The 26,195-nt window shown below is 39.5% G+C and overlaps 1 protein-coding gene across 3 annotated transcripts in view; it reads right to left on the bottom strand.

Moving 5' to 3' along the window:
- ANKRD44 (ankyrin repeat domain 44) overlaps positions 1–26,195 on the bottom strand; it is a 284,470-nt gene that overhangs the window by 57,019 nt on the left and 201,256 nt on the right. For all 3 annotated transcript variants that reach the window (XM_045558960.1, XM_045558961.1, XM_045558962.1), the window contains exons 14-16: positions 24,380–24,520; positions 22,654–22,734; positions 19,324–19,435 (exon numbers count right to left, since the gene is read on the bottom strand). In XM_045558960.1, the coding sequence (XP_045414916.1) occupies positions 19,324–19,435; positions 22,654–22,734; positions 24,380–24,520 (334 nt within the window). The remainder of the gene's footprint in view (positions 1–19,323; positions 19,436–22,653; positions 22,735–24,379; positions 24,521–26,195) is intronic.

Below are 26,195 nucleotides of genomic sequence, written 5' to 3'. Positions count from 1 at the left end.
TCTAAACTGATTCCTTCTTTTTAAAATGATTTCCTGTTTTGCTGTTGCTGTTGTTTCTTAAGAACTTGAGATAGTTAAAACCTACTCTGGCACAAAAACACATACCCACATTCATTTGCATCCACGTAAGAAAAAAGACTGGAAGAAAATAAACCAAAATGTAAACAGTAATTACTTCTGATGGGAAATCTTAGGGGATTTCAATTTTCTTTTTACATTTCTATGATGTTTCCAAAAATTTCTACAATTAAGCACATATTAATTTTATAATCAGAAAACAACCTGAAATAGGGCAATTATTTAAACTCCTTATGTCTTGCTATGCCATTCTCTAATTATAATCAAGTTCTACCTACACTGATATCCTTCAAATATTGACATGGCTATTTGTGCTGGAGAAGGTAAATAACCAGTCATAATACTAATCAGATCAAAATCTCACCCACTGTTACCTACTTACATAGCTGGCTGTATATAACACGTTCCTAATGTGAGTAACATGGTAACATGTTACGCAAGAACTAGTTTATTGAAGGACTTCTCAAATTTTGTCTTCCACAGATAAGTACACATATCCTTATATTCTGGCAATGTAAGAAAAGGACAAAAAGGGGAGACTGGCCATCAGGTCACAAGCAGGCCATTTATAGGACATATTGAAGATACAAGGCTCAGACCTTAAAAAGGATCTGAAGTATAATTACATTTAAGCTCAATGTCTAAAGTTACATGCAATGTATACATTAAAGGAAATTCTTAGGTTGATAATATAAGATACCTGATGTTGGCCTATGTGAAGCACAAAATATTCCTACAGTATGTGAAATAACATAGGTTTACCTAAATTTCATGGGAAACAAAGAATGGAAAGTGTTTATCTGGCTATGATACAAAGAAATCTCAAAAAAAAAAAAGAAAAGGTCAGCAACTATTTCAGTTTCAAAGGCAGAGCCACACCACACATTTATATTATAGATATCACCACTGAAAAGAAACATGTCCTCTTAAAGTCTATATAGTTAAGCAAAAGACACTGAAATGCCCGTATAATTATTATACAAAATAAAGAAAATCCCCACGCTTACCACTCAGCTAATGAGGCTGTCTTGATATAAGCTGTGAGAAATAAATGCTCACAGTGATCCTGGAAGCAGGTAAGTGATCTTGTCCACTAGCTATTTCCAGTTCTAAGTCGTTAACCACTAGGGAATTCCTGTTTGATTTATAACACTTTGTTGATGAGTACAGGGCCATATAGCCCTGTATTTCCAGAGCTCTTTTAAAATAATAAACCTAGCAACTCTTTGGTTACCACACACAGACTAGCTTCTGTATGGAGGCAATGGCAGTGGATGTTTGGAGGCCACAGAATATGGGAGAGACATGGTCCCAGGTAGCATTAGCCTGAGGTAAACTAAGGAAAAGAGACAGTTCTTTGGACCAATAGATGCTCATCCACTCCATGCTCTTACATTGGCCTTTAGCTGCTCAAATTTCCCTTACAGAACAAAAATTATGTGTCTTATTTCTCATTCTCTAAAGCCCTTGCTCTCTCTGAGCTGAGACCTATGCTGAATTTCTAACTTACAGAACTGTAAGATAATAAATTTATGTTGTTCTTATCCACTAAAATTTATGGCAATTTTTTGAGGCAGCAATAGAACACTAACACACTCATGGTGGCTCTAATCTGCATTTACTTGATGACTATTAAAGTTGAGCACCTTTTCACATGTTTATAAATACTTGGATATCCTCTTTTGTGAAGTACCTGTTCAAGTCTTTTGCCCATTTTTTCTATTGGGTTGTCTATCTTTTTCTTATTAGCTTCTAAAATCTCTTGTACATATTGATCCAACTACATAACAGTTCTTTTTGCTTCTATCTAAATTTTTTTTTTTGTGATTTCTTTGTCTACATAAAATAGAAATATGTCTAGGGGTTGGGATAAGACAAAGAGTCTTATGGCAACTACACTTTTCCAACACAGTAGTCCATTTATTTATTTTCTGCATTTCTGCCAGTTCACAATGTATGCTGAGTCCATTAGGAGGCGGCTGGGTCCACTTCATAGTGAGCAGTACTTGGTACATTGTATGTTCTTACTAAATATGCAATGACATCAAAAATGAAACCACCTAGATGGTGCCACTATAGGTAAGTCACCTTTTTTATTCCAACAGTGCTTTTCCATGTAAGCACTATGTGGAAAGATTTTTTAGGATTGCAGTTACTGCACATACTAATAATTATCTACACCTTTACCGCACCCCTGACACTGCAGGTCTCCAGATTCACTGAATATTTAAATCAATATGTCTCAAAGTTATCAGAGAAAAGCACTAGAGTTGAATTGGGAGGTTCAGAGAGGTGCTCTCTTTGCATTTACACTGTGAATCTCTTTTTTTCAGCACTGAATTATTTTTGCTCTGTGTTCTGCAAATTAAAGCCTTTTTAAATAGAGAAGGTATACCATACAAGATGAGAAGAAATAACAGGTAATTTTAAAGAAGGTCAGAAACTCAGAATTGATGTCAATTGGCTTAATTTTTCACCTCCCAGGGCATTATTAGTTCATTGATAAAATGTGAATGGTATCTTAGGAGCTTTGATTATTAGAATCTTCACATAAGTCTAAGGCCTAGTCACTACTAAAAGTTGGTCTTCTAAGATAAAAATGCAGCAGGTCTCTTGGATTTCATTCTATTTAAAGTGCATTTACTCCCCTATCTATTATCTACCTGTTTATCAACAAAAGTTCTTATCTGAGGGCTAATTCAGTTGAAGTTCTGCTCTGTAAAATACTTGATTACATTAAGGGACACATTGGAATGATGACAAGTAGTCAACCCTGTAAAATATTCATAGTCATGAGTGTTACACTTGATCAATTCCACTTGCTGAGCATATACAGTTCTTTGTGTATTACCAAGAAACACAATAATACTAGCCTCGCGTTTCCATGGTGATTTCTGAGAGCAATGGTTAAATTTAAGAGTTACCTCTTTTAATCAATGATAATTTTCATCTAAATGATATTCTCATGTTACCCTGAATTATATTAACACGGTGTTAATTTACTTCCTGCCTCAGATCAAGGTGAAATTTATTTGCCTAGGGCAAGAGAAAGTTTTAATTTGGGGGTAGGAGTGGTTTGGAAAATGATATAGAAGCTAAGGGGCATGGTAATATCATAAATATTGCTTAAAAAGAAAACAAAGGAGATAATGGATTTGAATACAAAAAAACTTATTAACTTTTTAATAATTTTTAAAATATGCAATGGAAAAATTACCTGCTTAAGAAAGGCATTTTGCTTACCTGCTCTTAGTCCTCCAAAAAGCTGTGCAAACCAACATAAATGTCCTTTGGGGCACCATTTTTAATGTTAAATTACAGTATAAATTTCTCACTCTAAGTATCAATTAACATTTTAGTGATTCTAGCCCAGTCAATAAAATATACATCTTTAAAGAAAATTTCTACTGATCCAATTACAGCTAATCTTGTTGGGCTTCTGAAACACTAGCTAAAGACCATAAAGACTACTTCTGGCTAATGAACATTAAAAGAATCAGCACAGATTCAAGTAAGTGGATAAAGAAAGCTGTTATTATTTTAAGCAAAATTAAAACAGATGGGAGAGACTGACACACATGTATTCAGATATGTGTCTAACTCACATTTAATCTTTTATGAATGGCTGATCCCAGATGGTGATGTGTTTGAGGAGCACAATTTTAGATACAGCATCTATTTTCCTTTTATTTCAATGTACTGTGTCAATCACAACTTTTCTATTTAGTGGGCAATGCAAATATCAAAAGGAAAGAAACCATTATGAAAACAGGTTCTCCGATATTTTGAAAATGAAGTGCTGGTCAATTTATCAAACCAGGTCAAAACATATCCCCATACTTTCCATCATTTCATTCCTTTCAGGTTTGGTGCTACTACTTTCTGCATTTGCACAAATGGTGGGGTGCCAAAACGAGATGAACATGGCAAACATATCATGCTGACCAGTGACTGTGAATCCCTCATTAACCACTGAACCCAGAATGGGACATGCCCTCCCTTATTAAACTCTCACAACATGTCACCTGTACCTCCTCCAGGACATGTTTTATCTTGGATAATGATAAAAGTAAGAGAAATACTGTATTTTAGCATATTTATTTCCATGCCAATTTCTACACTGGATAGCAAGCTCCCAGGTACAGCAGCTTCTTCATCTTTTTATTTATTTATTTATTTATTTTATTTTATTTTTTTGAGACAGAGTCTCACTCTGGTGCCTGGGCTAGAGTGCTGTGGCATCAGCTTAGCTCACAGCAACCTCAAACTCCTGGGCTCAAGCGATCCTTCTGCCTCAGCCTCCCAAGTAGCTGGGACTGCAGGCATGTGCCACCATGCCCAGCTAATTTTTCTATGTGTATTTTAGCTGTCCATATAATTTCTTTCTATTTTTAGTAGAGACGGGGTCTCGCTCTTGCTCAGGCTGGTCTCAAACTCCTGAGCTCAAACAATCCCCCTGCCTCGGCCTCCCAGAGTGCTAGGATTACAGGTGTGAGCCATCACGCCCGGCCCTTCATCTTTTTAGACCCGGCATACAGCACAGTGTCCAGCAGATAGAGACAGTCAATTAAGATACATTAAATGAATACATAATAACAGTGGATACTTGTACCTATTATATGCCAGGCTACTTGTACCTATCATATGCTAGACACTTTACTTACATTCTTTTTCCCCCAGTTTTATTGAGGTATAATTGACAAATAAAAATTGTACATATTAAAGTATACAATGTGATGTTTTGATATATGTATACACTGTGAAATGATCAATATGCTCAAATTCATTAACATCCATCATCTCACATAGTTACCTTTGTGTGTGTCTGTGTGTCTGTGTGTGTGTGTGTGTATGTGTGTGTGGTGGGAATACTTAAGGTCTACTCTTGTAGCAAACTGCAAGCATACAATACAGTATTATTGACTATGGATCATTAGATCTTCAGCACTTATTCATTCTGCATAACTGAAACTTCGTTTGACCATCTCCCCATTTCCTTCATCCCTCAACCCCTGGCAACCACCATCCTACTCTCTATTTTTATGAGTTCAACTTTTTTAGATTTCACACATAAGTTAGTTCGTGACGTATTTCTCTTTGTATGTCTGGCTTATTTCACTTAACATAATGTCCTCTAGGTTCATCCATGTTGCTACATATGGCAGGATTTCCTTCTTTTTAAAAGCTGAATGTATTCCAGGGTGTGTATGTGTGTGTGCTCAGGCATGTGTGTGTATACCACATCATCTATTCATCCATCAGTGAGCACTTAGGTTGTTTCTGTAATTTGGCTATTGTGAAGAATGCTGCCATGAACACAAGAGTACAGACATCTCTTTGAGACACTGATTTCATTTCCTTTGGCTATATATCCAGAAGTGGGATCGCTGAACCATATGGTAGTACTATTTTTAATTTTTTGAGGATTTGCTTATATTCTTCCACTAAATGCTTTGAACAACCTAACCCCCATTTGACAGATTAGGCAAGATATGAAGGCTCATGCAAGGGAAGTAAAATGCTCACAGACCTTGCAGCTAGGTAGTGGCGGGGCTGGCATTCCAAAGCAGTCCTGTGTAACGTCTTTGAGCTTTCAACTACACCGCACAGCCCTTCCCCGGGCTGAGCTCCCATAGGCTCAGCCCTGAGCTGTTGGGTGGGAAGGTCTCAGGAAGTGGCCAGGGCAGTGCAGGTAGCCGAGTACAGACTCCACACACTGGGCACAGGCCTTGGCAGCCTCTGCACGGCCATGGGTGGGCGGCAATAGGAGCAGTGTCTTTCCTGGACATCTGCAACCAAACAGTCTTTTGAGTATAAACAGTAATGGGAGATACCACCACAGAAAGCAAGAACAAGAGAGGAAAACAGTGGGTGTCCTGTGATTGCCATGAGAAGTGCAGAGAGCACATGGGAAACATGCCAAAAGCTCTTCAGAAGGAACTGGAGCAGAGCCAGAGCTCCTGTAGAATAGGAGGGGGCAGGGCCAGAGAAATAACTGGGGGTGGTTATTATTATCCTATTATTACCCTGTGGAGAACTAGGAAATGTGGGTGATATTTTGAGTCAATATTTATATTTTACATGTTTTACCTCCCAAACTACATTATAATTTCCATGAAAGCAACATCCATGCCTAATATATTCCTGTGTCAGCCATGGTTCCTAGCACATTACCCTGTAATCTACTCCATATCTTCAGAAAGTAGCCATCCTAAAGGTAGCTAATGTAAGAGAATACACACCTTGGAAGTTATCCTAATGGTCTCCTAGGTCAGTTTCTATGGAGTCTAGGAAAAATAGTGCCAGTGGTAAGAGTTTCTCTAGCCCTGTCTAGAGGACAGGACTCCTGGACAGTCACCAAAGGTATTCTGATTGGTAGGGCACTGGGTCTTGAAGAAGAGAGGACACAAGAGGTCACCAGAGCTAGAGATCATTGACTTTTACTCAATTTCTTTGATTTTAATTCTATACTCAGGAAGAAAACCTCTAATCTTTACTCAGTTTGTAAAATTAGATCCCCTACTTAGAAGGGAACATGGCTGTTGTAGATGATGTGAATCACCCTGGTCCTCCTAGCAGTTGGACTGTTCACCTCACACTCACAAAGGATGCTCTTGTTTATCAGCCTTGTATGACTGATAAGGAGCCCTGCTAAAGTTTATGAACTTGACAAGCTGGAGACCCTGATCTCCAACCTAACTGCTAGTAACCTGCAGAGCCTTAAAAAGACCAGTGCACAGGAAACACTAACTAATCAAAAATCTTAATTATAATATTCCCTTCATTTAAAAAAATATATTTTAAGAGAGTATGGCATCAAATATATACTGCTTGTCTGAAATGGTTGCTTTGGATTATTTCCTACTACAGTTTGTCCCACATCCATGTGACAAATTTGAGACCAAAAGAAGACTGCTATACACTAAAAAAGGCTTTATGGAATTTAAATAATTTTTTGTATAAAATAAATCATATATTTGGAAAACTATAAATTTTCCCTAGAAAAAAATGCTATGAAATTGTGACTCTAAAATATACTAAATTGCCTTCCCAATGACCAATTTTGTTGTTTAATATTAACAAAACTATTTTTCCAAGTGCAAATTTCTGATCCACAGAATTTAAATTCAGTGATATTATTGCTTAGGTTGTGACGATCTGCCCACACGAGAAAATGAATCTTCAGTATTGCTGAGGGATTTTGTTTTTCTGAATATTCCTTCAGCTGTCACAAATGGCCAGGCCCCTGCCCTCCTTTGGAATCTTCAAAAGGCTCTTTGTTCTTGCTGAGCACCACAACCCCATGACCTGCAAGCACAGGTGTGTATGTGAGCTCTTAGTCTGACCGGAGACCTCTGAATTTTCTATAACTCAATGAGGATCAAGAAGGGACTGATCACTATAGGGAACTGGTCTAGACTTCATAAATGAGGAGTCTTAGCAGCTGCCAAGGATAAGGCATCTTTGGAGAAACAATCTTGCTGGGAAGTCACTTTCCTCCCTCTAGCTGGAAGCGCTCATCCCTGGCAGCTGTTATCGTAAGGAGAGCGATGCCAAGCTGACAGCAGCTGTTACAAAGATGCCGAACAGAGATTCCAGGAGGAAGGCTGGGTCCAAGTAATAGTGCTTTTACGAAAAAGTGTGCAGAGGTCCCGGGGTCAGCACTGCAGATTTCAACCAGTGGGATGCACTTAAGAGCTATAGCTGGGGTTGTTTTACTCCTCACTGAGTGGGTAATGCCATTGCATGGTTCTGCTCTCCTGACAGAAAAAGAAATCAGACTGCTAGTCATACAAAGCTATCAAAAGAATGGATGACACGGATATAACTGTTACTGGTATTGTCCAAGGTTCTCCTGCTTCCATGTGATAAAGTCTGAAGACCACTCATCTCAGTCGAGTCTTGGTTGGGTGTCACTGTCTTGGTTGACGTGGAATTCAGATGCTCTGAGACAGCTTTGTCTTTCAAACGTCTGGAGTTGCCAGTCCCCCAGGCAGTACAGCACAATAGTTAAAAGCTTGGAATTTACAGTGAGATAGACATAGGTTTGAATCCTGGGTCTACATCACACCAACTGTGTAATCCAGGAGGAGTTACTTAATTTCTTTGTGCTTTAGGATACCCATCTATGAAATATGGATAATCAGAGGAGCTAATGCAGAGTGCTGTTGTGAGAATAAGATCATGCAGACACAGGGCCCAAGCCAGCATGCTTACCATAAATGTTCATTATTATGACTTTATTAAAAATAATAAGCTTGGTTGTTAAACTTCTGAGAAAAGGCTTTGAAAGAGAAATTAGGGGTTTGTTTTGTTTTGTTTGAGGAACTGATTCTTTTAAGGAAAGAGGGTCTGATGACCATATTTTTTTTATCAAAATTCCATGAGCTTTGATGCTATAAAGTTCAGAGCCTACTCCTGTTCCAGCAAGTCCTTTGGATGGGGACGTCCAGGAGGCAATTTGATAGATAAGCCTGGACCTTGGAGGAGATTGAGGTTAGAGATACAGATTTGGAAGCTTCGTCCCAGAGAAAAAAGTCAAAAGACCAGCTGCCAGAGACTCCTGAGTGGGCCAAGCTCTGCGGTGGAGCTGCATGCATTGATTTTTGGATAAGGTGGTCTTTCTAAGAACTAATGCAGTTTAAATGTTGAAAAATTTAGTGTTCAAGGTGGCAGTCGTGAAAGATAGATCAGGTGACACACATAGATAACTGAACTCTTATTCAAAGACAATGTCTAATCCAAAGCTGGCTTCATCGCCTCAGTGGTCCTAATGCTTCTTTCCATTGCTACTTTACGATTAGGGAATGCAAATCAATTTTAACATCAGAAACATGAAACAAGCAAAAGCTAAATTTCCTTTAGAAAAAATATTATATATTATAACCTACATAGTCACGTCTTTATATTAACACACTTCAGTAAACAAATACTTAACCAAGGACCCACTGAGTGCCAGACTGATTTAGGTGTTAGGGATGCAAAGGCATTAAGTGAGTGGCTTATTATGTGCTAGGCATTGTTGTAGGTGCTTTGAAATCATTGACTTACTGAATTCTCACAACAATGCTATGAGTATCTACCGATACTATCATTATGCACATTTTACCAATGAGGAAACTAAGGCATAGAGGGGTCAACCAAGATCACAAAGTTAGTACAGGCAGAATCTGAATTTGATCTGGCTCCAGGTCCTGTACCTCTACCACTCTGCTAGACCCCCTTTCAGAACGGGTGGGAGGGAACGTCTGTTTCCTCAAGGAGCACACAGTCCAATGGGTAGAGCATTCTGAGCTACCAATTCTGTTTTCCAGTCAGATTTCCATGGTAGGTCTTCATTAAAGTAATATAGCCAACGGCTAATCAAATTCATTTACCAAGATATCCATTTTCTTCTAAAGAGGTTAAATTTTCTTTAGATACTTGTGTTTTGTAATTAAACTTCATTTTGAAATAGTTGTAGATTCACATGCAATTACGAGAAATATTATAGAGAGATCCTGTGTATATTTTACCCGGATTCCCCCAATGGTGATATCTTATAAAACTATAGCTCAGTATCACAACCAGGATATTGATACAGATAAAAGACACTAATAATCTTGACAAAGTCAAGATATAGAACATTTCCATTGCTGCATGGATTCCTCATGTTGCCCTTTTATAGTCACACTCATTTACATTTCCCACCCTCTCCTTACTCTCTAAGTGGCAACCACTAGTCTATTTTCATTCTATAATTTCATCACTTCTGTAACTTTCAGATAAATGGAATCATATAGCATATAACCTTTTGGACTGGCTTTTTTTCACTCACTGGACATTCATCCAGGTTGTTGCATGTATCAATAATTCATTCCTTTTTACTGCCAAAAAGTAACAAAAATATGGATATACCAGTTTGTTTAACCCTTTACCGGTTGAAAGACGTTTGGGCTGTTTCCAGTTTTTGGCTAGGGCAAATAAAGCTACTATAAACATTTGTGTATGGGTTTTTGTGTGAACATAACTTTTCATTTCTCTGGAATAAATGTTCAGGATTACAACTGCTGGGTCACAGAGGGGTAGCATGTTTAGTTTTTTAAGAAGCTACAAAACTGCTTTGTAGAGTGGCTATACCATTTTTACATTGCCAATAGCAAGCAATACATGAGTGATCTGCTTTCTCTACATCATCACCAGTATTTGGTGTGGTCACTGTTTTTATTTTAGCCATTCTGATTTGCATGTGGTGATATTTCACTGTGGTTTTAATTTGCATTTTCCTAACAGCTAATGATGTTGACCATCTTTTCCACGTGCTTACTTGCCATCTGTATATCCTCTTCAGTGAAATAACTGTTCCTGTATTTTGCTTATTTTCTAATGGGATTGTTGGTGTGTTTTTTATCTGTTGAGTTTTGAGAATTCTTTATATATTCTAGATACTAGTCTTTTGTCAGATATGTGGTTTGTAAATATTTTCTCCTAGTCTGCAGCTTGTCCTTTCAACCTAACAGGATCTTTCTTCACAAAGCAAATGTTTTAAACTTTGATGAAGTCAAATTTAGCAATTTTTTCTTTTAATTGCTGTCAACAACTCTGTGTCTAATCTTAGATCCCAAAGACTTTCTTCTATGTTTTATGTTTTACCTTTAAATCTGTGATCCGTTTTGAGCTAATTTTGTATAAAATTGGAGACTTAGGTCAAGAATTTTTAATTTTGCTATTGGATGTCCAATTGCTCCAGCACCATTTGTTGAAAACTCTGTCTTTCCTTCATTGAATTGCTTGTGCATCTGTGTCAAAAACAAGCTGAGCATATTTGTGTGGGTTTATAGCTGAGCTGTCTGTTCTGTTCCATTGATCTACGTGTCTATCCCTCACAGTAATCAAGACTGTAAGGTATTAGCATAGGAATATAATATATAATATATATTCAAGCTATAAAATAATTCTTAAAATTAGGTAGATTGATTTTCCACACTTTGTGTTCTTTCTCAAAATTGTTTTAACTTTCTAGTTTCTTCACTATTCTATATAAATTTTAGAAATATATTATGTCTATCTATAAAAAGCCTACTGGAATTTTGATAGGAATTACATTAAATCTATAGATTAATTTGGGGAGAACTGACATTTTACTATCATCTAATCATGAACACAGAATATATCTCCATTTTTAAAAGATTTTCTATGATTTCTTTCATCAGTATTTTATGGTTTTAGTAACAAATCTCAGATTTCACTTTTTGTGCAGCTGAAAATAACATTATATTTTTAGTTTTGATGTCTACATATCCATTCCTAGTATACAGAAAGCCAATTGATCTTTGTATGTTTATCTTGTATCTTATGATCTTGCTGAACTCACTTATTACTTCTAGGAGTTTTCTTGTGATTCCTTGGGATTTTCTATGTAGACAATCATGTCATCTGTAAATAGGGACAGTTTTATTTCTTCCTTTCTAATTTTCATACTTTTTATTTCCTTTTCTTGCCTTACTGCTTTGGCTAGAACTTTGTGAAAGCAGACATTTTAGGAAAAAAGCATTCTCTCTTTTACCATTAAGTAAGTTAGCTATTCTTTATCAAGTTGTTAGATGATCTTTATCAAATTGAGGAAGTTCCCCTCTATCCTATTTTTCTGAGAGATGTTTTTGTTTTTGTTGTATGCTTTTGTCATGAATAAGTGTTAACTTTTGTCAAAGTTTTTTTCTGCACAGATCAATATAATCATGTGATTTTTCTTCTTTACTCTCTTAATATGCTAAATTACACTGATTTTCAAATATTGGAAAAGGCTTGCAATCCTGTAATAAATCCCATTGGTCATGGTACATAATTCTTTACATGTATTACTGAATTCTACTTGGTAATTTTTACATCCATATTCATGAGAGATATTGGTCTATAGTTCTCTCTCTCTCTCTTTTTGGTACTGTCTTTGGTTTTGGTATCAGGGTATCAGCTTCATAAATGAATTGGAAAAGGTTTTCTCCTCTTTGATTTTCCAGGAGAGATTGTGTAGAATTGTGTTAACTCTTTAAATATTTGATAGAATTCTCCAGTGAAATCATCTGGGCCTAGAGATTTCAGGGAGTTGTTCAATTCCATTTTCTGAATAGTTAAAGGATTATTCAAATGATCTACTTCATGTTGGGAAAATTGTGGTAGTTTGTGTTTTTCAATGAATTGGTCTATTTCATCTAAGTTGTCAAATTTATGTGTGTAGAGCTATTCAGAATATTCCCTTATCCTTTTGATGTCCGCAAGGTCTATAGTGATAGCTCCTATTTCATTCCTGATGTTGATAATTTGTGTCTTCTCTCTCCTTTTTACTGTGTCAGTCTTGCTAGATGTTTGTGAATTTTATTGATCTTTTTAAAGAACCACATCTTTGTTTCATTGAATTTCTCCATTGGTTTTCTGTTTTCAATTTCATTTATTTCTGCTCCCATTTCTAAGTCCATCTTCTGCTTGTTTGGGGTTCATTTTACTCTTCCTTTTTTAGATTCTTAGGTAGAAACTTAGATTACTGACTTGAGATATTTCCTCTTTTCTAGTGTAAGCATTTAGTGCCATAGATTTCTTTTTCAGCACTGATTTAGCTGAGTCTCCAAATTTTGATTTGTTGTACTTTCATTTTCATTCAGTTCAATGCATTTCTTTAATTTCTCCAGAGAATTTCTCTTTAACCCATGATTTACAGGCCTGTTTTTTAATTTCCCAGTGTTGGTGATTTTCCTGGTGTCTTTCTGTCACTGATTTTTAGTTTTATTCCATTGTGGTTAGAGAACACACTCTATAATATTTCAATTCTTCTTGGTTGATGCTGTTATTAAGTTTTTCTATATGCTTGATGATTTTCTGTCTAGTTGTTCTAGCAGTTGTTGAAAGAACAGTGCTAAAGTCTCCAAGTATAATTGTGGATTTCTCTATTTATCTTTTTGGTTCTATCAGTTATTACTGATGGCTATAATCAATCACTTTATTCTGCTTTTCCCTACTCTGCTGTTACTTCTTTTCCTACCCCCTCGGTAAAACTTCCAACAAATAATAAAAAGTTCTCTGGGCACTTTCTTTACAAACACAACTTCATATCAGTAATTAATCTATCTACTTCAGTGTCATTATCACAAACTCTGATTGCAGTTTAACACTGAAGGCTCTCCCCGCCTTCTCCCAGAGACTGCAGTAGGTGAAGGTGAGGGATGACTTTTCTGTTCCCCAGCCTTGGGCTTCTTCTCCTCCTGTCCCCTCATCGGCTGCCTCTGCCTCCTCCAGGACTGAAGGGAATAGGGAAGGAAGGACACACGGGGAACAGGGACAGTGGTCTTACTGACTTGCACCCTTTGGCAGTGATATCCTCTGACTGAGTCAAATGTTGAAAATGGTCCCTGTCTTGGATGCAACTTAGGTTCTCCTCCAGCTCCCTTCACTGCGGCCTCTCGCCTGCGGTTTCCTCTGACTGGGTGAATGTACCCCCTGCTGGTAGCTCATATGGCCCCCTCTGCCCTAGGAATCTTGGTCTCCCTATTCTTCCAGGCAGCCCTCTAGAGCAGGATCCAGGAGAACCCTAGGCCAGTTCCGAGCCTTAGATCACATTTGGGAAACATACTTTTTGACCCATCGTTGCTGAGGATAGAGTGAGTTCTCAACCACAGCCTTCTTTTTATTTAACTGCCTGGCAAGCAAGCTCTGGTCAGAGCCATTCAGTCTTTATATACATCACATGTCAGTCCAGCATGCCCCCTAAATTGTGTGGGACACAAATCAGATATCCAAGCAATCTCCTTAAAGCTTCCCTGACTTGGGCTTGGGGTCAGCAGAAAGCACCCTTTCTCCACTGCCGGGGGGATGTTGAGATTCACAGCAGAGAGAGTTCCAAAGAAACCTTCTCTATGATCTCTAGCTTCTTGTTCTTTCCAACTCGAACTTTAGAAATGGATAAGGGGACCATGGGTTGAAACACTAGTATCTCACTTCGAAATGTGGGGGCCTGGCCCCACTGTTCTGGGCCCTCAGTGGAAGGTGAAACTGAAATTGTCTACTTTAATATGTCCTGTTGAATGGTTCTTTCATCAACTGCCAAATTCATTCAAAGCCAAAAGAGTTTTTTCCTGCCACAGTACAAAGAAATAAATGGAACACTTTGTCATAAAATGTTGTCTATCCCACTGTTCTGAATATAGATTTATGTCTAAATTCTGATTCAAAATTTGTGAACTTATATTCATAGCAGTGAAAGGATGCCAGTGGCATCAAAATATCTATGCTCACCCTCTACCTTAATGAGAGTTCCTCATGAGATTTTATGTTTCTCTCCAACTGAAGTAAAAAGAAGAAAAAACAAGACCAGCATTGCTGAAGTTTCCAGAGAACACAGCCCCTTGGAAGTCTGCCTGCTGGGAGCTCACGCACTCCCCAGTTCATCTCTTAGCAGCACCTCTGGGGACAGAAAAAAAAGTCATCAGAGACTTGTATGGGACTGGGGTTCAAGTGTACTGGTTTTTCATCTTCTTGTCCTTAGATGACCACTCAGTAGCTCTCCTTTTTTTTTATTAACTCCTTTTCTGCATCCTACTTTCTTAGTCTTCAGAAGCTTAACTAGATACTGCCAATGTAACTACATTTGGCACAGATATGTATAGTCTGCCGTCCTCAACCCCTGGGCCATGGCCCAGTACTAGTCCGTGGCCTGTTAGGGAACAGGCTGTGTATCACCTCCTGAGCTCCACACTACCTTCTGCCTCACCCACAACACCCCAGTCCCCCACCCCCAGTCCGTGGAAAAACTGTCTTCCATGAAATTGGTCCCTGGTGCCAGAAAGGTTGGGTACCACTGCATATAGTTATTCAGAGACAGGTGGTAATGGTTTCCTAAAGTTCTGTGATAAATATAAGAAACAACCCAAAACATCAAGGAATTTATTTGAAAGCAGCATAATTTGGGTGTTGAGTTGCCCAAGACATAGTCATCTTCAGTTTGCCTTCAGAGAATCTCAGAAAATCCTAGAATATACACACAGAGACATTCGTCACCCCTACTTACTCTCACAGTTGAAGCTCAAGTCAGCTCGTAACAGTGAAAAGGAGAGAAGGTTCTGGGGAAGCGGCCACATTCCAAGTGATTTGGCATGGCAAAATCTTGGACTGAATTTAATCACAGGCCTAAAGTTTTCAATCTCTCTAAATTTCTGTAGGCAATATAAATTACATTGGCATACACATTTTTCCATTTCAATAACAAAGCCACAAAGATCTTTATGTTCACAGACAAATCTTTAATATTGTAAAAGAAAAACAGCAGCCAATATAAACTCAAAAATTCCAAATAGGGGCATGCTTCCCTGATTTTTCTCTTCAGAGTCAGTAAGAATGCATCTCAGATAGAGGGAAAGACAAGCTTGGAGCTCTCCTTTGCCAACTCCCTTCCTCCACCCTAACATGCATTTTACTCAGACATAACATGCTTTATTAACCAAGTCTCCCCCGCACGGCTTTGATATTTTGAACCTAATTGAATATGACTGATCACAGCTCCCGGCTCACATTTGTGGGCAGAGTTTTGCTTGCACACATAGTACATACATCTTTGATCAAGACCAGCTGAGAACACCAGCTTAAGTAGGTAGACTTGGCAGAATTCTGAACCTTGGCTATTCTATCAAGACTAAGGACTGCATGCTAATTTTCAGAAGTTTTTCTGTTCTCATGGAACTAATTCAACATAAGTCTGTATAAGGGAAGTAAAGTTAAAACAACTAAAATAATTTCTGTTCCTTCTTGATTATAGCAAAATAGACTGAACGATAAGTGCAGTTTATAAATTCTGAGCCTATGATCACAGACAGGAACTATAAACCATAAATGTCAAGTAAACACAGACCAAGTTAATGTCAAAGTCAAATAAAATATATATCAAATTGAATGATACCTATTTAATGATATGCATAATCACAGTAATTGCTCGGCTAGATGGGAGGAGGGGCCAACGATACATTTTATCAACCTCACAAATCAGATGGCCCTGCTGGCCACCCACTCTCTTCAATCCTACTCCAAATCCCAAAGGACAAAGCCCCTGATCTGAAAGGGAAGGCCCAGGGGCCACAAATACACATTTATTCTCTCTACTCCTTCCGCAGGCCAGAGGCACAGCCTGGGACTGCGAAGTAGAGAAAGGTCTCCCTGCACACTTCCTGCTTGGAGGCTCAAATAAGCTACCCAGAGCTACCAGATGCACAGCTTCTTTTCATTGGCATAACTCCAGCACCAAGCCGTTAGGGACAGTTTACTACAAGGATGACCCCTGGAAAGACTGGTGCTTGTGTTGTGAGATGAGGAAGAAGATTGGCACAGCAGTGTGAAAGAGCCTTAGAAATTCACCTCTTGGTGCATATTGGTTAATCAGTTTGCTTTCCTAACATCTAGTCATGAAGGAAATGGGAGTTTTGAGGAATATGAAGGTATTGGGTTCCTACAGAAAAGAGGGATAATAAATTTTACAAAAAGGTGCCCAGCCCAAAAAACCCCTACTTCTTCACTTAATGCTTGTATCGAGGACAGGCCCTATTCCCTCTCCCCTCCTTCTAGAACCCTTTCATCCTGTCCATCTCCTCACCAAACCCGTTCACAGTTGGATGAGCCAGCAGTGGGGATAAGATACCTGCAAAGGCCCAGCTTTGTGATTCCATTCTTAGGGGAGCGTCCAGGATTCTTTTCAGGGTTGGGTCTTGTTTTGATTGGGAGGGAGTGGGGTATAAGAATGTTTACAGCCTGCTGAGAATCTTTGCTTAGTGCAAACAACACCCAAGAGGAATTTTAGAATACATTCCAAAATGGGAATACATAAAACTTTCTATCCAGCTATAATCATTCAGGAAAAATAGAGGAGAATTCGCATCTCATCTGTGTTATAAATGACACACTGCGGGTATTTCCTAAAAGCAAACGTGGTGACACTTCTACCATTGATAATCTGGGTCCTGTCCTGTTCAACTGACATTGCAAATTAATATCAATTAATACCTCTCCCTACTTGCTTTTGAATGTCTTATAACTGCCACAAATAATCATCCCTTTGTGAATTATACAAGGCAAGTGTTGATTTAATCAAAGGAGTAATTTCGTTATCAGACAGAATTCTTGTGGACAGAGGCTACATCATGTTCATATAATAGGAGGCCATGAAATCACTGGCTTCCTACATCTTCCTATGGAACTGGGTAGTTTTAAAATATGTTCACAAATCCTTTGACATACCTCCCTTTAAAAGGTAGAGACTGCTTAGCCCCTCTGTATTTTGGGCCTGCCTCGATGAATAGATGCAGCAGGAGTGACCCTGTGTGACTTTAAGGAAAGATCAAAAAAGTGATATGGTCTGTCTCTGTCTCTTTTCTACTCTCTCCCAGGACAGATGCCTTTGGACCCCTGTAAGCCATGCCACGATGTAAGACACAGAGCTACTCTAGAACGGCCATTCTAGAGGAAACCACAGGAAATAACCACATAGAAGGAAGGAGAGAGAGAGAGGCCCAAGGAATGTCAGCTGTTTGAGTCTTCCAGCCCAGGTGATTGACAGGTGAGTGAAGAAGCCTTTGAGATTATGCCAGCCCCAGCCACAGTCTGATTGTAATCTCCCAGGATACCGTCACTAGAACTACCCAGCTAAGCCACTCCAAATTCCTAATCCAAAGAAACGATGAGAGATTATTATTATTATTTTAAGCCACTAACTTTTGGGGTGATTTTGTTATGCAGCCACAGTAAGTGAAAGAGGAGCTATGATGGAATCAGAAAAAGAGGACAAAAAAAGTGCTATCTATCAACTCCCAAGATCAAACAAGGAAATCGTTAGCATTCATAAGAACCTCAGGAAAAGTCTTCAGGAATGATGAAAGTAGGTACAATTCATCAATAAATGCAATGAAAAACAACACTAGAATAGTCATCTGTTTATTTCCATACTGGGTAACCTTTATGAGAATTTTCCACATTTATGGTTAAAAGAAATATAGTAAGACTGACCCTGAGCAGAACCTCATAGGCCGGCAGCAGAGTCAGAGGCAAAGGAAAGAGCTGGGGCGTGGCTCCGCCATCTCCACGTAGGTGCCAACTCCATCGCTGGTTTCCTACCTTGTGACTTTTCTCAACAGATGGTGCAGCTGATACAGCGCTAGTGTTTCCCCCAACACAACTCTGAATCACTCTGAAAAGGAGGACTTCTCCCTTCCAAGGGACATGGAACAGAGTTGGAGTCCAGTCAGGAAAGGTGGTATCCATCACTGGACCAGAGATAGTGAGTCTATGACACCCATGTGTCCTGGTGAAGCTGAACTGAGGGTGACGCTCAGGAGATGGCAAATGGGGGCATGCAGGCCGGAGGTAGCCACAGAACCACTTCCCTGGCCCACTCAGTGTTTTCCAAACAGAAAATTTCTAGCTGTCTAGCTTCTCTTGAGATCTTTGAGATCTAGCAACCCTGGGTATGCACTCCCACCTGGTCTCAACCAGCGGGAGCTGACCAGCTGTTTCTCCCTTTAGACACAACATGCTCTCTCTGCCGCAGTCCCCTTCACTCCCCACTGTTTTATACCTGAGCTCACTTCACTCATTTACTTTATACTTCTGGTCCCTGTGGGCATCTGAGCTTGGGTTTCATGACCTATATACAAACAGAGGGTTTCAGACTCCAAACCACCAGGTGCTTCTGGATCACACCATAGGTTTGAAATTCTTGGTGGTTTGGAAATTCAAGTAAATTCTGCTGTTGTGCCCTGGCCAATTTCTTCCCCTAAATTACAAATGTGGGACCATGACAAACCCATACACCTAACAGTTACGTAAGTCACCTTACAACGCTGTTATTCAATAGTGGAGTGCTAAGTTTGCCCCTAGAAATACATAGTGAGCTTATTTGATACATCCTAATTATCTGTAAAATACAAACTGTATCCATATACACAGATCTAACATTCCCAGCCCAAATTACAGTAATGTGGAAAAGAGTCAATTGTCAGTCAGTTCTGAGGTTAGGATGGACAGAAATGGAATAATGAGATCTATATATCATGAATAACAATTTAATCACTTACCATGGAATATCTTCAAGGTGATTTCTACTGGTGAGTTAATTAGACAGTGGGGGTATTTGTTGAGAGTTTAAGATCAGCATTTCCGTGTGTGTGTGTGTGTGTGTGTGTGTGTGTGTGTGTGTGTTTGTGTGTATGTTTTAGAGAAAACAAGGACAAAACAACTCACCAGTTCCAGACATTGTCTGTGCCCATAGGCAGCAGCATAATGTATGCTATTGTAACCTTCTTTGTCCCGGATAGATGGATTTGCATCATTTTGAAGCAGAAACTCTAGACATCTGTAAGTATAAAGATGAGGTGTTATTTTAGCAACATCTTGGGACCAAAAGGGATAATTTATGTAAATCTTCCTATTATGAATGTTCCAGGAAGCACTTCATGAATTTCAGTGTTTCTTTAAAAATTCTACAGCAATGAAGCCTTGTGTTGGAAGGGGTGTGTGTGTGTGTGTGTGTGTATTGTGTAGCTATCTTTGAGTTTGAAATAGCCATTCTAGAATTCAGGAGAAGCTTTAGGAACAAGAAGACAATTAAGGTTTTTGTTTCCTCTCATCTTAAGTTACAGAGCATGGGTGTCATCAAGATTACTGAATAGTAAGTTGTAGAGCTCTATGTTCAAAAAACAAAGTCTTACACATAATAAAGTAGCGGTCAGGCCTTGCAATAGGGCAAATCTCAATGGGGAGGGGCTTATTTTTAACCTCACTCTAAAGTAAAAAAGGTAGAAAATGAAAGTTAAAAAGAGTAAATAGGCCGGGTGCGGTGGCTCACACCTGTAATCCTAGCACTCTGGGAGGGCGAGGCGGGTGGATCGCTCAAGGTCAGGAGTTCGAGACCAGCCTGAGCAAGAGCGAGACCCCGTCTCTACTAAAAATAGAAAGAGATGATCTGGCCAACTAAAAATATATATAGAAAAAATTAGCCGGGCATGGTGGCGCATGCCTGTAGTCCCAGCTACTCGGGAGGCTGAGGCAGGAGGATCCCTTAAGCCCAGGAGTTTGAGGTTGCTGTGAGCTGGGCTAATGCCACGGCACTCACTCTAACCCGGGCAACAGAGTGAGACTCTGTCTCAAAAAAAAAAAAAAAAAAAAGATATAAAAAGAGTAAATAATAAAGAATCCAAGAATAGCCTAACTAATAAAAATAATGGAAAGGGTAAACATTTAAAAGAAATAAAGAATTAATTTTGTAACCACATATGAAGAAAGAGCCTTCAATTGTACCAGTAGGAATACAGATCAGACAGAAAATTTTAAAAGGATTTCAGACAGAGTTGTAATTTTTTTGAAAAAGCCACAGTCTCAGGAAAAGGTTAGAGGAGGAAGCATGGCTCTACCTTTGCTGAAGAGCCAGGACGCAAGAACTCAAGGATTTAATGAGTTCCGGTCAGGGCCTATTGCAAATGGTCCAATCCTCCTGGTACAAGACGGAATAACTAAGCAGAAAGCAAAGCTCCAGAATTCAGTATTATCTCTGTGACAGTGGGCCAAACACATCCTTTACAAGATTAAGATGATTCAATTTCATACTCAAATCAAAATTTTAAAATTCTAAATATAACCCTATACTTTAAATGAGAAATTTTCCAGTGGAAAATTTATATCTATAGTTTACTCAAAAAACTTTAAATGGCATTTATCTATCTTTTGGTATAAAGCAAGAGGAATAAATAAATCACACACAGAAACAGTTAAAACAGACACATCAATTTCCAGAAGAACTGATGAAAGATTTAAGTTTTTTTTAAACTAAATACCTACATTTCACATGCTTTATCCATAAAACGCTTCATAATAAATCAAACTATTATTAGAGTCCTGCTATCATGCTGTCTTTGGTCATTTGCACCTTATAAGGAAGAAGTCCTTTCTCATTTTGGTAATGCAATGTCCATGGACAGCGTCCCAGGTGTGACTCATATTAAACCGAATTTCGCTCTTCAAATAAAATCATTCAATAGGAGTAACATTCTAGTGGACACACAATCTCCAACTTCCGAATGGATTATCCTCCAAAACTCAGCTGAATTTGTAATTTGGAAAACCCACAGAATATAGCTGAACTATACACTATCAACGTTACTATTATAATGACACAGTACTGTAGAATTTGGATATTCTCCACCTCGTTTCTAAAGAAAAATGAATTTCATGTTTTCAGTGGGGATGCTTTTCTCCTCTCAGGGCCCTGACTAGCAATTTTGGCAATAAGAGGCAAAATTAACAGACGCACATTAGGTCAAGGGTGCACTTGGACACAGGGAGTAGCCTCCCTTTGCCTAACAGAGCTCTCGGGGCTGGTTCCCTGTCCCCCCCCCCCCCCCCCGACACTCTTGCTCCCTCCATCCCCATCAGCTGGACGAGGGCTGGTCTGGCCCAGGGCAAGCTTGCAGTTCACTGGAGAAAGGGGCATTTGCTGAGGTAGCTTAAAATTCTACAGACTTCTAATATCATTATTTTAAATTTTGGAGTAGTGGGGCAAAATCTTCAGTCATTCTACTTTTCTCATAGCCGTGTTTCTTGTCCTCACTCCAATTACAGCAAAGTGATGTCCCACAACTTGCACTGGGGCTACACTCTCTACCTACTCCTTTCCACAGCAGTCTGGGCATGGGAGGAGCCCAGTGGGATGAGGGAAGACCCTGGAGTGGACATAAGCATTTGACTCACAGAGGAACTGGTTCCTCTGACGATCAGGGAAGAGAATAAACAAGTCGAGAACTATGTGCCTGCAGGCTGGCAGAGCACTGTATCCACTGGGTCCCACAGGGGCAGGGCACAAAACGTGGGCACCAGTTCATTTGTTTGTTTATTTATTCAACAGGTACCGAGCACTGACTAGGAGCCAGGCACCACGGTGGGCACTATAAGCTTCTTACTGGGACTCACGGTGCAGAAAGGACTCTCAGAGCTTCCCTGTATATCAATCCCCGGGTAGCGGCAGGCACTTCAGCCCCTATCACAGCAACAGCTAAGTCTCTGTCAGAAGCCAGAGAGAGGCAGGAGGGATGAGGTGGCCCAGGAGCAGCTGTTTGCAGGGACAGGAGGCTGTTTGTAAATTGACACGTGTGTGGGGCAGGCGGCAAGGGGAAAATACAAATGGGGTATTTCACACCAAAGTCTTCAGAATCTTAACAGTTACCCCAGGTCATAAAAGCAGAACCTAAGGCCCCAAGAAGAAGCAAATTTGTCCCCTGAGGCACATAGTGCATGGCAGAGTCAGAAATGGTATTTGAGACACCAGGCCCTAAAAACCACTGACCTACACCCGGTGGTGGCTGAAGCAAAGCTTACAATTTTAGAAAGTTCCCTGTGTGAAAATAGCAGAATTGAAGGATGTATTAAGAGAACAGTTTCTTTGCCTTTAAAGGCAAGCCCATATCATTTCCTCAAGATCCCACGTGAAACCCCAAAATAGTAAGGCAGGCAACATGGCAACCGGAGAAGCAGACGAAGGATCAGAAATGGCACCTTGTCTTAAGTTGAGAAGAAACTTACAGCGCGGCTTCCTTTTCCTTCAGCTCCCTGGCTCTTTCAAGTTCTTCTGAATTTTCATGGGCATTTCCTAAGATAGCCTTACTTCTCAGCATAAGGGATAGAAAAAAAACTGCAATTAATATTTTTAAAGGAAAAGTTTTTAATGGTTTTGGTACAGTTTATATCTCAATGCTTTTTACCCCAACCCAAAGGAAATAAGCACGACTGATTTTCACTGAAGATATCCATGGTTTTCTCCAAGGCCACCCAGTAAATCTATTCTCTCCCAACGAACCCATTTGAGAACATGACTTTCTAAAACTTCCATCTAGGTATCAGTGATTAAGGCAGCAATCAAGTTGCCAACTCTTCCATAAACTTCCCAAGTGAAGAAGTGACTTAGCTCAAACTTCTCTGACTCCTACCACACTCCTCACTGCCTCCTTCCCAGTTTGGCATCTCCCCTACCCAGGAACGGGGTCCTAATCACCCATCATCTGCCAGAACAATTCATCATCCAGGATCCTTTTTTCCAGCTCTTAACAGAGGTAGTATACGTGTCCCCCCATCCTCCACCACCCTCACTCTATTCCAAGTTGAACAGCATAGAGCCTGGTACACAGTAGATGCTCAATAAATGTTTGCTGAATTAATAACCTGCATGGCTGTGGGATCCAGAGTGCTACATCTGATATTATTACAATTACATTATATATTTTACATATAATAAATATGTATTCTATAACTATGATGAGCATTTTCAAATATGGATCATAACCCAGTACTGAATTGTGAAAGCAATTTAGTGGGCTGCAGTCAGCAGGGGATTTTTCCTAATGAAACAGAAGAGGAAATGTCAGAATGCATCACACAAAGTAAAAGTAAATATGACTTTATGAAATTTTAATTTCCATCTTATATACATACATACAAAACAAATATAAGTGAATATGTGCATTGGGTCATGATCCAAGATGTATTTCTTCTTGTATGTCACCATCTAACAGCCATTGACCTATGGGAGAAGCGGTTAGCACTGACCCAGAATCAATTCCACAGTACAGCGCAGCAAATAATTCAATAGTTCTTCAAACAATGTCACCAAAAAATATTCCTACGAAGAAGGCCCCGCCTGAAGCCTTTGAGTACAATTTCATAAATCGTGGGCATCTCCCCCACCTTTTCCCCTTGTACTTCACTTACTTAGCCACCTACAGAATCCAAACATGTCCTAGGGCAACCAACGTCCTCTCCTCCAGCTCCTGAAAGAGCATTCACGCCCCGGTTTGGAACAATAATGCCTGGTTTACATGTACTGGCGCTGCATTTGAAGGCCGTTGGGATTGGGCATGGGTGGATGTTTTTGACATATGACATATATATTAGCAAATGTAAGTTTTACAGCAAACGAAGCATTTAAGTAGTGATAATGAAAACTACAGTATATGTCAAAATAAATTACAACTGGTTTTGAATGAACTGAAAACCTGGGCTTGACAGCTCCACTTGGCATTCAACCCAAAGAAGAGAGAAGACAAGTTATTGTGCAGTGACACGTAATAACCACACATAAAGCAAGCAGAATGGGAAAACCCAGGTGAGGAATGAAGCAGGTCCAACTCCTTTGGGTCTGGATAAAAGAGATTTTTTTTTGTAGTTTCTGTGAAGCAGTATGAGGAAAACTGAGCAACACCTCCCCGCTCCCCACCCCTACCCCCAGAGGAAGCATAAGCAAGGCTGCCATTACTTTCTATCCATGTCTGATGCAGCGGCATAGTGCAAAGCTGTCCGTCCCCAGTCATCTGTTTCATTAACATTGGCCCCTGTGGTTACTAATGTCTCAATACAGTGGAAATGACAATTTGCAGCTGCATAGTGCAAAGGGGTCCTGAAAAACAAACAGCAATTTATTACTTAATTCAGTCAGGAAAACAGATGCATCACTGGCACTAGCGCTGACAGCAGTATTCCCAGGGGTGTGGAAAGCTCTTCGACTCTCCGTGTGTGGAGGCCACGGTTGTACCTTCCTCTGACTATACAGGTTGGGGATCCCTTATCCAAAATGCTTGGGACCAGAGTGTTTTGTATGGTTGAGCATCCCAAATCTGAAAATCCAAAATCCAAAATGCTCCAATGAGTGTTTCCTTTGAGCATCACATCAGTGCTTAAAATGTCTCAAATTTTGGAGCATTTTGGATTTAGGATTTTCAAATGAGGGATGCTTAACCTCTATAAACTAGAGCTGAAGCTACAAAGACAGTGGCTTCAGACCAGGCCATCCAACACAGATCTATCCTTTCTTTCTATTCCTAGAGCCTATCCAAGTCCGCATTATTGCTTTTTTGAACCATTGCAAGACCATCCCATTGGCCTCCCTGGCTCTAATTAAACTTTCAGCTAATTTTTAGTTAATACGAATGAAAAATTGCATTTTCTAAGGTACGGTACCCACAGATGATAATCCTGTTCTAAAACCTTTCATCCTCCCCACTGAACAAAGGCTTGGTTCCTCAGCTTGGAATCGAAGATCTTCTCAAGCTGGTTCTAGTCTCCTATGATAAAGTAACTCTCTCCCCTAGATGTACTCAACAGTGTACCCAAATTCAATGACTTCAAGTTTTCCCAATCAACTCATCCCTCCACCTGTACCTGTGTTGGTTTCTCCCTGGAAGTGCCCTTTCCTGAACCACTTCCACCCATCAAATCCCCACTCATCCTTCATGTTCCAGAAGTCAGTTCTTTGTCTTTTGTCTGAGATTGCTTAGCTAGCGTGGGTCTCTCTTGAGCTCTCATCACATACTGCCTTGATTTTAGCTATTGGTGTGTTGGCTTATCTTCTCCAGTGGACTGTAAGCTCCTTGAGGGTAGGGATGTAAGTTACTGGAAAGGACAATGCACACGAAATCAGAAGCCCTGGGCGATCGTGTGGGCAGATCTCCAAGCTGGTCCAAACCACATCCCCTCTCTGGGGCTAGGCTTTGAGCTGCTGTGCCCTAAAGCCCTTGCTAGGTCTACAATTCTATGTGCATGTATAAACCATTTAGCTTCTCTGGGCTCAGCTTTCTCATGTATTCAAAAGGATAATAGGCATCCCCATACACCTCATAGAGTTACTATGAGAAACCAAGTGAGTAATATTCAGAAAATACAGGCACCTTGTAAAGGGAAAGCCTGCAGAAATATGAAATAATTTATTTTTCTATTACTTATTTTTAGTTCCCAATTATTTAGAAGTTTTCCTAGTGTGACTAACCAATACTGAGGGGATGATAATCACACAGACTAGTAAGAATAAAGTAACTATTTCAAGATTTATCAATTTTCAAGCACAACAATTTCATATTTTATAGTCAATTTATGGGCTCTTTACTAATTGATTTTCTCCTTTTTAGTCCACAAAAGAAAAGTATAAGTATTTTACATTTTGGATTGCTTATGTTTTAGTTAATTGGACTGAAAATTATTAGGTATCAACCACATAACAGGGTCCAAAGATAAAGAGAGAATGACACTCAGTTCTTGCCCCCAGGAGACTCACAGTCATGTGGAGACAGAGATAAGGA

This window comes from Lemur catta, chromosome 8 (assembly GCF_020740605.2).
Source record: "Lemur catta isolate mLemCat1 chromosome 8, mLemCat1.pri, whole genome shotgun sequence".
In the NCBI taxonomy this organism is placed as follows: Eukaryota; Metazoa; Chordata; class Mammalia; order Primates; family Lemuridae; genus Lemur; species Lemur catta.
This window is presented reverse-complemented; position numbering and strand designations above follow the sequence as displayed.